This window comes from Arachis ipaensis, chromosome B02 (assembly GCF_000816755.2).
Source record: "Arachis ipaensis cultivar K30076 chromosome B02, Araip1.1, whole genome shotgun sequence".
NCBI lineage: Eukaryota > Viridiplantae > Streptophyta > Magnoliopsida > Fabales > Fabaceae > Arachis > Arachis ipaensis.
In genome coordinates, this window is record NC_029786.2 from 169899 (window position 1) to 182583 (window position 12685).

Here is a 12685-nt window from a genome sequence, read left to right on the forward strand (position 1 = left end):
TACGAGCAATAAAAATAGGCCATCTTATACATGCTTTCCAAAACCCAAGGAGCATGAACAAAGAATTTCTGCCAAGACAAAGAAAGATGATGCATTTTCCATTCAAATAATAATATGCTCCTTCTGTACATAATAATGATAGAACATATCATCTTCTATACAATTTTTCAAAATTTTGTATCATTATTCCTTGTGTTTTGTGTATAAGGGTGGAATCTTCATATTGCCACTGTTCCATCAGAGACTTGGTTATCATCTGAGAAATCTGAGGATTGAGATTTGGGTTTGCTCATAGTCATAGCTCTGTTGAATCCATATCCAAGAGAACTTCCACTTGCTTCACATAGCTGAAGAAATAGAAAAAAAGTAACATGAATCAATTAAAACATCAAGTATAAATACGAGTGAAAAAAAATGTAGATAGAGATTTTGCAATTTCTGAGGACTATGACAAGTCCATTGTGAATGGCTGCGTAAGTGTTTAAAAGGAAGAAGTACTTCGGTGAGCTCGGCTAAATGGCGTGATCTGAATTCATTTATGATTGCTGCAATCTCTGTTGTTGGAAGCTTAGCCTGAAGATTACAAATGGTTAGAAAGCTAAGATTGCCCATCTCCATGCTATAACGTTGTGTCATGATGTCATTAACTTGAAAAATTACACAATGTAGAAACCTTTTCTGAGTATTTTCTTTTCAATTCTTTTTTTCTCTTGTTTTCAGTTTCAAAAGAAGCTTTAGTCCTCAGTAAGATGTGGCTAATCTCACTATGCATTAGAGAGTGAAAATATGCTCATACCATCAGTATGAAAAAATTTGACTTTGACCACAAACTGAATAATTTGAGGTAAAAAACAAACAAAATTTCAGCCTGTGACATAAAGATTCATTAAGTTTTTTCCTTTTTCTCTTTCTTTTTTCTCCCCCTCTATAGATAAGTGTCAACAAAATATTGGGACATACAAAGTTTATTCATAAGTTCAATAAATCTGCTCCAATGACATTACCTGAGCTAGCACTGCAGCTGCTAGTTGAAGACTTGGTTCTAAGGTCTCTGGGACAACCTACAAATGCATGTAATAGAGAGTTCAAATAGACAAAATTCAAGAAAATCATTTCTATAATAGCCAGTTGTACTAAAAACCAGTGCAGAACCTCTGAACCTGTACATTACATAGGATCATTTTTTTCCTTGTTAAACAGTATGGTAGGTTAGCTTGGAGCAACAATCCATTTTTCATCTTTTTTCCTGAACTATATCATGAGGAAATAATCCAAACAGAAGATAGAAGAGTATCAGAATATTACAGCAGTGGCTCCAGCCTTTTCTAAGTTCAATCCATGATCAACATCATGAGCACGGACGAAGGTCTTTACTTTCGGGAAGTGCTTGCTTAAAGCCCAAACTGTTCTATAATTTGCACCAGGAGAATCTAGAGTTACTGCAGCAGCGCTCGCCCTTTCAGCCCCGACCTTATGTAGGACCTTGTTATGCAGTATAAAGCATGTCAGGGGTAATGGACATATATATATGATTTCAATTCTCAGGCACTGAAAGAAATACCTCTCGGCTACCAGCATCTCCGAAGTACACTGGGAGATCCAGGGCACGCCCAATTGCCACTCTATCACTGAGGAAATTAGCAAATACGAAAGAAAGGGCAGGTCATGTACTCGTTGTTTTCCATCTAAGAGTGTACATATGATATATCGTAGCTTATACTTCTTTGAAGAAAACTAAAGAATGAATCTTTCTCCCTCATTTTGTTCAACAAGTATCAGCATTCTTTAACAAGAATTGTGTTCTCTCTAGAATTATGTATTGAGAAATAAACAAAGAATCCAAGCATTATGAAGGAAATCAAAATTGAATTGATTTCTACTAAACGATTAATGCTTGTCTATACCTGTAATTGTGTTCATTTTCACAGAAATGGCATTCATTAATAACAAAAACCACTAAATAATTACAAAATAATTTATCACAAAGAACTAAAGAAGCAACCAGAAAAATGATTGTAAGTTGAGTTACCTTCTGACGTCTAGTGCAACAAAAGGAATAAGTCGCTCCGAAAGAAGTTGTGCAATGATCTAAAAATAACAAGTAGGTAAAGCGTCAAACATATCATTGAAAATAAATTAAACCAAAAAAGCAATAGATCACCTGGCCAACTCGTCCAAATCCACAAATAATGATATGATCTTGCAGATCGTCTGTCTATAAAAGAATTCCTCCAAAACAAAGTTAGCTACTAATTTTTAAAGACAAATCTAAACAAAAAATAATGAATGACGAATAGCATCCCGAAAATGGATACAAAGTGGAATAACATCCGACCCAATATGATCTAACTAAATTAAATAAAACGTAATAGATGCTAAACAAATATGATCTAACCAAATAAAGTTTCTACAACCACAAATGCAGGAGGCACTACAAAAGAATCTCCTAATTAAACTAAATACAGGCAAAAAAAAAAGTTAACCAGGAAGAAAGCCCAACAATGGATAGTGGTGAAGCTATAAATTTATAACCATTTGCAGTTAATAAAGTCAGTTTCAGCCACTCATACAAACAATCTTACCTCACTTTCTACAGGTAATAAACTTCTAACATCATGTAGCTCAAAACGGGAAGCAATCATCTGTCCTCCTTCAGCTAGCCATGGTGTGAGGGCCATTGAAATTCCCACAAGAAGAAACAGCAGAGAGGACATCTGGGAAGACATTATGCCCTGAAGCAGTGTCAATGAGAAATATTATTTTATATCCAATTGAATTTCCAGTTGTAAGGAAACAAAATCTTGCCGCTTTTTATAAGCTGGTATGCATTCAGATTTTGTTATTTCTTAAGGTCACTCTTCTTGGGATATAAATAAATAAAGCATAGGTTATTTAAGTTTGCAACCTATCAGAATTTTTAAAATGAGCTATTTTAAATGAATGTTGTCTGTAAACCAGAGAATTCTTGACAGAATAATGTTTCAGGAACAAAACCTGATTAACAGCTTCACCAAAGGCCACAAATGCAAATTCTCCCCCAGGAGCAAGAAGGAGGCCAACTCTTATGGCATTAATGAGTGAAATACCGAAAATTCTACCAATCACAGTAATCAACAGTGTCTTGCCACATAGTAAGAGTGCCAGCGTCCCCATAATGACTTTAAATTTTGAAACAAGAAGTTTTGGATCAATTGACATTCCAACCTGAAAATCACAAAAACTACTTTGCATTAATTGCATAATTTAAGCTGGTTTATTCGAAAAATCACACCTCAAGATGATTAGATGACCATTACTTGTACAAGATCTCCATAAGAATTGAATAATTGACCATCTGATTAACAAATCATAATATGGCTATTTGTTTGTTGATAGATAAATAATACGACTAATGAACGTGTGAATACTAGTATTAGAGAACCTACCGTCATAAAGAACAGACCTAACAGAAGACCACGATATGGAGCAATGTCAGATTCCACTTGTAAGGAAAATTCAGTTTCAGCTAGTAGTAAACCAGCCAAAAATGCTCCTAGTGCCATGGAAAGCCCTGCCTGTTCAAGAACAACATAAGAAGTAAAATAACATCAATGGACATAAGAAAATGGTCAAACCTTGTTTTTGTCTCAAAAGTCAAAAGAAAGGAATACAAGGAAAAGAATAGGTTCAAACACCTACCCTGGCTGTGAGAAGACTTGTCCCAAGAATAACAAAGAGTGTATTGGCAGAAAATATTTCTGCATTTTGATTTTCTGCAATCTGCCTATATATTGGTCGAAGTAGCTGTACAAAGAAGGGTGGGAAACATTACAAAGTAAAACAATTGAAGGACAAAAAATAATAGGACTCCGCATACATCACACACCTCAATTCTGAATATCACTTACCAATCGTCCACCTGCAATAATGACAGTGATGGCAACTGCTGCCTTAACAGCAGCCAGACCAAGAGCTTCAGCAATAGCTTGAAAACCAACCTGGCAATGGAGATTACTTATTTCTTTTGAAGATAATATAGGCAGAACAGCAACATATATATGGTGAATAATGACGAAAATGACAGAAGTATGGTAAGTCATTGACTTCCAGTCCAGCGTTCAGCATGAACCAACTTCAATTGGAAAGAGATAAACGTGTCTTAAACCATTCAATGCATACATTGATACGTAGTAAAAAATAAACTGAAAGAGAATTATCCAATTAAATGCATGTCCTCTAAAACATCAAGGATTCAGAGTGAAGAAAAGATTCACCCATGACATTTATCATTAAGTAATGTTTTGAAATTTTTATCTTTGACTCCCATGTTCTCGTATTCTTTTATAGACATAAAATTATTTTTTTATAGTAGTTCATAGTCTAACTATAACCTATCTGATACATATATATTCAGATAAGGAGTGCTAGAAAATGTTACCCCTCCTTTAGATGAATTTGGTGAAATAAGAGGTATGAGAATTAGCAAGACCACAACCGCCAAGTCCTGAAAAGAAATACAGAAATCAATTTATTGCAATAACGAATGCAGTCAAGAGCTAATAATAGCTAATAATGAACAATCAATTTCAGAAACTGCATATTGACTGAATATCAACCAGCTACAAAGTATAGGACGATAATTGGGGATATAAGCAGAACTATACTATATGGTAAATCTAGATTATAATGTTTTTGTTACTTCAATCCACAAGAATCGTTAGTATCCAGAAAGATGGGTAGATGGGTAGGGTACAAAGTAACCTGAAAAAGTAACACAGAAAATGTGGCTCGTCCATGGCGTGATGTGCTCTCACCTCTCTCCTGTAATACCTGCAAAACAGTTCACTGGAATTGTTGTAGCATGGCAAACTCAGCAGACATGAAAACAGAAGTATAAAAAGGATAGAACACAGCTTGACTGTCATGCTTAATATTTAAACTCGTAGAATCTTTCCAACGGGAGCATATGTTCCAACTTGAGGAATCAAGCTTTATAAAATAGTATTTACCATAAATTCAGTTATTAGCAGATGCAGGATCATTTTAAAGCTACTGTGTCCAGAAAAAGAAGGTATAAGTTTAGAAAATCTGGAATAAATAGAAGCACAAGAACTGGTCTGATAATTTACTTGCAGAACAACAGCGGTTGATGATAATGCGAGGCCATTCCCAATGACAATAGCAGCAGGACCTGCTTGACCACAAACATAATGAGCTACTAGGCCAACAACAACAGCAGTCACCAAAACCTGCATTTGTTCACAAAAGCTAAGGATTGCTGGCTAATATGTTAAGAAGAACCCAAGTAAAAACAAAAGATAAAAAGAAAGAAGAGAGAAGGAAAATGGAGTTTCCCATTACCTGAGCTGAGCCTAATCCAAAGACATATTTCTTCATTGAACTAAGCCTTTCAAAAGAGAGCTAAATAAAACAGTTCACAGCTTCAGTTTAACTATTGGTTATAAAGATGACCAAAACTAAGGTAGACGAACAACTTAAAGGAAACTCCACCTCAAGGCCAATATTGAATAACAGGAAAACAACTCCAAATTCAGCTATTGCTTTCGTCCCATGAACATGACGAATGATGGACAGACCATAGGGCCCAATAAGGATACCAGCAGCCAAGTAGCCAAGAACGGGACTGCCTATACAAAATGTTAGACAATCAATTTGTTATAATTTTACGGATTCAATTTAACATTTTGAAAAGAAAATCAGTTACCTCCAGGGATTTTCTGAAACACTGGCACAAAAATAACACTAGCAAGTAATAACCAAAGCATATCAAAAAGGGATGCTTCCTCCTCATCCACCTGAATAAATATCATGGCATTCAGTTAGACATAGCAAATACAGCAGAAGAATAAATGTAGTAAAGGTGGGAAACATGAGAAGAAACATACCTCTTGATCAGGTAATGATGCAATAATATTCTTGATCCTCGTGGGGAGATTCTGAAGCTGTCTAACCAAAGGTTTTGCACTTGTGGAAACTTCTTCAGCAGTGGTTGTAATTACTCCTGGTTGCTGAAGTAATTGCGCACCCCTCTCTGCTCTGTTTGCATAGAAGGCAATCCTGCAAGGGAATTACACCATTCTTGAATACCAAAGGAATCTTCATGATGAATATTAGGATGAGATAGCACAATATAATCATCCTTAAAATTGACAGAACAACTCATGAAGTAAGAACAACTGCAACAAAAAAGGAAACTAGATGTAGATAGATCATACACACCCTCCAAGTAACAATATCCCAATAACTAGCTTGGGTAACAGCTTCCGTGCTGACTCCACGAAACTTTGGAAAAATGATTCTGGTGTATAATCATCACCTTCGATAGTAAAAGAGAAGAATGATGCAGGAAAAAATCTGGAAGATTTATTCAACAATGCCTTGGGAACAAGTGGTGGATTGTCTCTTACATCTTTCTGTGTTTCCTGTTTTTTCATTTGAACTGAATTCATTATTTTCTCTACTTCAACTTCAGCTTCTTTAGATGGGTCTAAGACTAACTGTCCATTTTCATGATCACTCAGATAATCAGACTGTGCCGTATCTTCAATAATTTGGCTGGTTTTATCAGAAAACTTGTCTGATGATTGCTTGCCAAGCAAAGTTTCATTGTCAATTTGGGAATCTGTGTCTGTATCAACAGTGTCATCACCAGAAACATTTTGAACCACCTCCTCCTTAGGATCGTCCAAAACCTCTTGTTCTTGTAGAGTGATACCAGAGTCAGCAATAATGCTAGAGGAAGACTTATCTGCTTTCGATAATGCAATCTCTGCATCATTTACGACTTGTGCAGCCTTAAGTTCATCAGCAACAGCTTGCTCAGCTAAAAGCATTATGTTTGTGACGTCCTCCTCGGCTTTTACTGCATTCGTCTGGGCCTTTTCCGCAATTTCATGCAACTTGTTCACTTCATTCTGCAAATTCTCCTTTCTTTTTTGCAAGCACCTTAGCTCTGTCTCGCAATTCGCTAAATTTGACTGACACTCCTTGATATCTTCTTGAGCAACCACAAGCAATTGCTCCTCTTCCAATATATCTTCATCGCCATTACTCTCTTTGGCACCTTGTGACCGAGGATCATAAGTTCCTTTTACAACCTCCAAAGACTCCATGGCTACTTGAAGCCTAGCCTCGGCAAAAGAAAGAGCCATAGTCGCTTTCTGAACAGCTTCCTTGGCAACAAATTCTTCACCCACAATTTCCTGGATGATATCAAGAGTAGAATTAACATCATTCCATGCTCTTGATGCTTCATCCTGAAAGGAAATCGCACTCTCCGATATCTTCTTGACCCTCTCCTCATACATGGCACTATTATGCCTAGCAACTTCGAGTTCCTTCAAGGCCTTTTGCAACAGTTCTTTCAATTCATCCACTGTCTGTACCTCTTGCTTTATTTCACCCCCAATTGTTCTTTCGTCTTCCAAGGGTTCACTCGATGCAGCTCCTGAAATGGAACCCAAATCAGAACCCACCTTGTTTGGACCACCTCCAGCATTATCAATATTCCGGCCATTGCCATTAATATATGCTAAAGAATCATCATCACCCTGGCACCTAGACAAAAATCCCCTACCTCCCACAACGCGAAAATTAGAACTGTTGCCACAAAGTTTCCCTATTCTCTTCACATTTGAAAAGTTGAACTCTCCTACACAAGCCAATCTTGAATTATTACTCCTCCAACTACTACTACTACTACTACATGCAGCAGCAATACCAATCTTGTTCATGCCGCTAAACCGCGCTTTCAGGATAGTTCTTGAGTTCCCGAGAAAAGCACAACCAAAACCCTTCCCACCAAAAGCAATGCAAGAATCGAAACGATCCACCACCATGTTTGAGGGCGGCAAGCTTCAACACATTTCAAAATTCAAACTCAATTTTTCAAACTATTTTCCTTCTACTAAAAAAATTGCCTGAAAAGAATTTCAGAAAATAGAATCAGAGAATCAAACTAGCACTACTTCATTTTCCACATTCATCTATGATTAAAAGAAAAGGAGCAGTTTTTGGTTAAATTACCGGGAAATTTGAAATGGATATGGAGCTTTTGAGCTGAAAACTGAATATGCATGCATTCAATATCAACTTTCAAGTATAGCGATGGTTAATTGGTTATATTAATAATTTAAAGAGATATATTTGTGTTTGGAAGCTAAGAAAATGAAATTTCTGAGCTGAGAAAATGTGTTGCTTTGTAATGAAATTTCTAAGCCAATGGATATTCATTACGAGTTTCGTTTTCCCCTCGCAGTTTCCGCGCGTGGATAACAACGTCCAATTATATCCTTGACCTTGTTCACTAAGGATAAGCTCAGACTTTTTCCTAAAACAAATAGGAATAATAATCATAATAATCCTTTTTGGTTTCTTGGTTTATATGAACTTTTCCTCACTGACCAAAGAAAAAGTAACATTATTCAACGACCACATAACTTAATTTTATAGGAGCTACTCAAATGAAAATGTAAAAAATATCTTTTTATAAAGATGTTTTATATAAAAATGTGATTTATTAATTTAGCCACATTTTAAATAAAAACAACATTTTTATAACATATCAAAATCTAATTTTATAATTCATCATCCAAAAATCAAAAAAAAAATATCACATAAAAATAATTATAATATCTTCATAGGAATATCACCTAATTTTATATGATGAATTATGAATATGCAATCATTTCTTATCGACACCTTTCTTTTGGCATTCAGAATTATTTTTTCACAAAAAAAAAAAAAAAATTGAACTAAATGTGAGCGCGTGATGTTAGTCTTAATGCCTTTACGTTATTTTAGGACATGGTAATGAATGGATATCGAAATTGCGAACAAAAATATCCAAACCCAAAATTTGTCTTGATTAGAGTTCTATTCACAATATGCTTGTGTATATTCCTTTTCTTTCATTGGATTTTTAGAATCACAATACATGATATTTTTTCAGTTTCTTTGTGTTTCTCGTGATCATGTTTTTCATATATTTATAAAGACGACGTATAAAATAATCTTAATTTAGAAATAGTCATCACTAATAACTTTCAAAAGATTTTAATGCATTATTTCATATATTAAAAGTGTGTGAAAAATTGAAATTGTTAATAGTTTTTTTAGAATTTTTATTGACAAATGTTCTAAGGGCATTAGTTAATAAAATACTCTATTTTTTATTTCTAATTTTTATATGTTTCTTTTTTAAAAATAAACATTATTAAAACTTAAAAAATTTTAATTTTTTTATACACAATATTAATGCCCTTAGAGCATATATGGTTAGCTAAGTGCTGGTTTGGGTAAAAAGAATGACACCTTCCAAAGTCATTTAGCAGTGGGAATAGGGGATGGACCGTATTGTTAGACTTATCAGTAAATGGGTAATTTTTTATCATCAACAACATGATATAGCATTTTGCATATTGATAGAGGGTTCTGAATCATTAGTATTGGGCGGTATTTGTTGGACACGTTCTCGAAGTCATGTAAATTTTAATGAGAAAATCTCTCTCTTTTGCGTTCCATGCTTTACAGGAGGTCTGGTATCAAATAAACGCTCAACCAACTCCCAAATTCCGATCCGATACCAAGTATGAAAGTAATTAAAGCACCCACCAACGGACTCTCCGTTAGCACATAGCTCGAGGTGGTAGGAAACGTCTTGGAGGGTGATCGTGCACTCATCCCACGGTATGTGAAAGGTGTGGGTCTCTAAACGCCAACTTTCCATAAATGTTGTGATCATGGAGTTATCAAAGACGAAGTCCCTCAGTGTTACGGTGTCGTCAAATCCAGTCTCCCTCAGGTAGGAGAAAATGACATCCGGTAGTGAAAATCTGTGACTAACTCTCCTGGGCAAAAATAGACAACCCCTCTGGTAAATAATAAAAAATCCAAATCAAAAGTGTGTCAACCTATAAAGCTATAAAAATTTCGGTTTACATAATCCTACCATCAGACGTTTACATAACAACTTAAATTGAATTATAAAATTAAGTTAACAAATAACTAGACATACGTCTACAATATAAAATCATTTAAATAAAACCAGTTAATTAAGAAATGAATAACTAAATTAATAAACGTCTATATAATTAAATCTAAATAAAAATGTCTAAATAAAAAATTCGTAACTAAATTAGCAAATGTTTATGTAATTTAAAGTAAATAAACATAATCACTTAAACAAATAACAACTTTCATTTTTCATCTAATTCATAAGGTAGATTACGTAAAAACATTTACTAAAATAAAGAACAACGACTACACCATCAACTTAATAACTTAATCTAAGTTATAACAACTTTAAATTAAAAATTTAGGAATTTTTATCTTGACTAAATACAAACCTCTACATATTCGGACATAATCAAGTTTACCAATAATTTTTAATAATCCCTTTTTTTATAACTAAAGTCGTTAAAAAAAAACTTAGTAACCTACATCAAAGGAAAACATACCGAAATAAATATTTAACTACCAAATCCATGTCAAAATATGTCTAACATTACACTGGGTTGTTTAAACTATTTCGAACAATATATTCCTACGTCTAATATCTACTCCACAGTACTTCTATAAAGTACCCACACTATGGCAATACATTTCATGTTTAACATAAACATTAAATGAAGAACAAGACCAACCTCAAAGTTGGTTGTCCCGGCAACGTGCCACGTCGCGTTCAGTCAATTAATGTCCGCATCTTGCTGATCGGCGCGTGTCATAATCTTGAAGTAAATTGTAAATTTGATTAGAGAAGGATAAAAAGAGGAGAAAATTTCAGGAAACATACGGTTTAAGATTTTTCTTTGTGCTGTGAACGAAACTCCTATATATAGGCACGCGTGGTCTTATTTCGTTTACAGTGTAAACGAAATAATACTTCACGTATTGTTATACCCACAAAAAAAAAAGGGAAACGGAAGTGCATAGTCACGTGGGGGGCACATGCCCCCACTTAAACCCCTTCTCCCTTCTTATTCTCTCGAGCCTATCCCTCCTTCTCTCTTTTATTTTTCATTTCCTTCATACAAATCAAAACCAAACCCTCTCTTTTCGTTCATCTCCTCTTTCATTCCATCTTCTTCATTTCAAAATCTTCATCCAACCACAACACACCAATTTCATTTTATCCTTTTATTTTATCTCTATTTTAATATATCATCTATATCCAAAGTAAATTTTTATTTTTCACAACCTCAAATCAAGAAGTTCATACTAATGAGTAAAGGAAGCATTCAAATTCTGAGTTTCTATTATTATTGAGACTTCAAGGTAACTCTTTGACTCAATAATTAGCTATATCTCAAATTTTTAGCATCCCATACTTGTGGGTATAGCAAAATCCGAAATTAGGGTTATTAGGATTAGGAAATTTCGGGCTTTTGTCAAGGTGAGTAAGATTATGTTAATTGACAATATTAGTAGCTCACAAATATCATTATTGTCATATTTCTAGAGTTGTAGAATTATTGGACATCATTTGGTAGCTCGTTGACGCGCTCAGAGTTGCTTCCGGTTCTTTGGAATCAAGTTGTGAGTGGATATTATATCTATAATTGTTTTTAAATATATTATTATCAATAGGCCACACGTTGGATCTGTTGTACCGTACGGGCACACTAGAGGAAAGGGCTACCCTTAGAGGTGGAGCCGTCCTAGGTGTGTAATATTTGATTTGATTTGACTTCTGGAATGAGAACTCTCATTTCAGTTCATCCGCTTAACTACTTATCTATTTGTTTGCATAATTAATTATTATGAATTTCTCATCTATGAAAGGAAATATAATTTTCAAGGTAAACTCTGTATTGTCTCGTGTGGGTTATAGATGTAATGTTTGCTCACTGAGTTGCAAAACTCACCCTATTATATTCCTATGTTTTTCAGATACAGGAGTCATTCCAGGTTCCATTCCACCTGCCTCTCAGTAGATCTTAGTCACTTTGGTGAGCCCTTCTTCTTTCCAAGGGCTAAGTAATTATGTAATGGAACCTTGCTCAAAATTTAGATTATGTCAATGCTCCATATGTCACAGGCAGGATCCTCGTGTGGGTTATGTTATTTTGAATCTTGAACTGTTTAGGTAGTAATTATGATTTGGTGATGTAAGACTTATGGTTTTAACTATATACTCTAGTTATCAACTTGATATATATATATGATGCGTACTCTGGATATATTTGGTTGTGGATATGATTGGAGTATGTTGTTGTTGTTGTCGTTGGAAATTGATGTTTATTGTTGATACAGAGAGTTAATATTTATGTGGGTAAGGTCCTAGAAACAGAGAAAATTCTGTCCGTTTTTCTGAAAAATTTGGTCGTTTGGCTTGCTGAGGGACTTGTCCCTTGAGCGCCAGTCATGGCTGGGTTCGAGCCATGACAAAGTGGTATCAGAGCTTTAGGTTTTCCTGTGTAATATGGAGCAAGTGTTCTTTAGTAAGATCACAATTGTGCAAATGGAAGCCGGCCCATTTTCACAAAGTGTGATGTTACTAGAGGCCTATAGGAAGTTGTCATCAATCCTTTGTTCTCATGATTCTTTCTGTCTGTCCTATTCTCTTTGAACTCCAAATACATATGTCGTTGGTGATTCAATCGCTTTACTTACTCGATAGGTGGAAGATGCCACCTAAGAAAAGGCGTGGTGGAGCTGTTGGTGCTCCTGATACTGCTGAATCCAA

General features: G+C 34.9%; 1 protein-coding gene and 1 long non-coding RNA gene across 3 annotated transcripts; one reads left to right on the forward strand and one right to left on the reverse strand.

Annotated features, from left to right (window-relative positions):
- On the reverse strand, positions 9-8196 carry LOC107621069 (K(+) efflux antiporter 2, chloroplastic). Of its 2 annotated transcripts, XM_021114437.1 has the most exons (21): positions 8026-8195; positions 6220-7854; positions 5886-6057; positions 5705-5795; positions 5491-5627; positions 5341-5400; positions 5109-5228; positions 4741-4809; positions 4418-4483; positions 3888-3977; positions 3679-3783; positions 3426-3554; positions 2995-3204; positions 2583-2732; positions 2162-2215; positions 2030-2088; positions 1562-1628; positions 1306-1482; positions 1005-1061; positions 499-573; positions 9-347 (listed from the first exon to the last, which is right to left on the reverse strand). In XM_021114437.1, the coding sequence occupies exons 1-21, from the start codon at positions 8079-8081 to the stop codon at positions 219-221; spliced, it is 3708 nt and encodes a 1235-aa protein (XP_020970096.1). In that variant the 5' UTR covers positions 8082-8195; the 3' UTR covers positions 9-218. The 2 variants fall into 2 exon arrangements, 1 of the variants encoding a protein (XP_020970096.1); XR_002356513.1 differs by lacking the exon at positions 9-347 and having other exon boundaries at positions 528-573; positions 1172-1482; positions 8026-8196.
- Positions 11168-12142, forward strand: LOC110268369. The gene is made up of 3 exons (XR_002356515.1): positions 11168-11274; positions 11459-11535; positions 11890-12142. It is a non-coding gene; the product is annotated as an uncharacterized LOC110268369 (long non-coding RNA).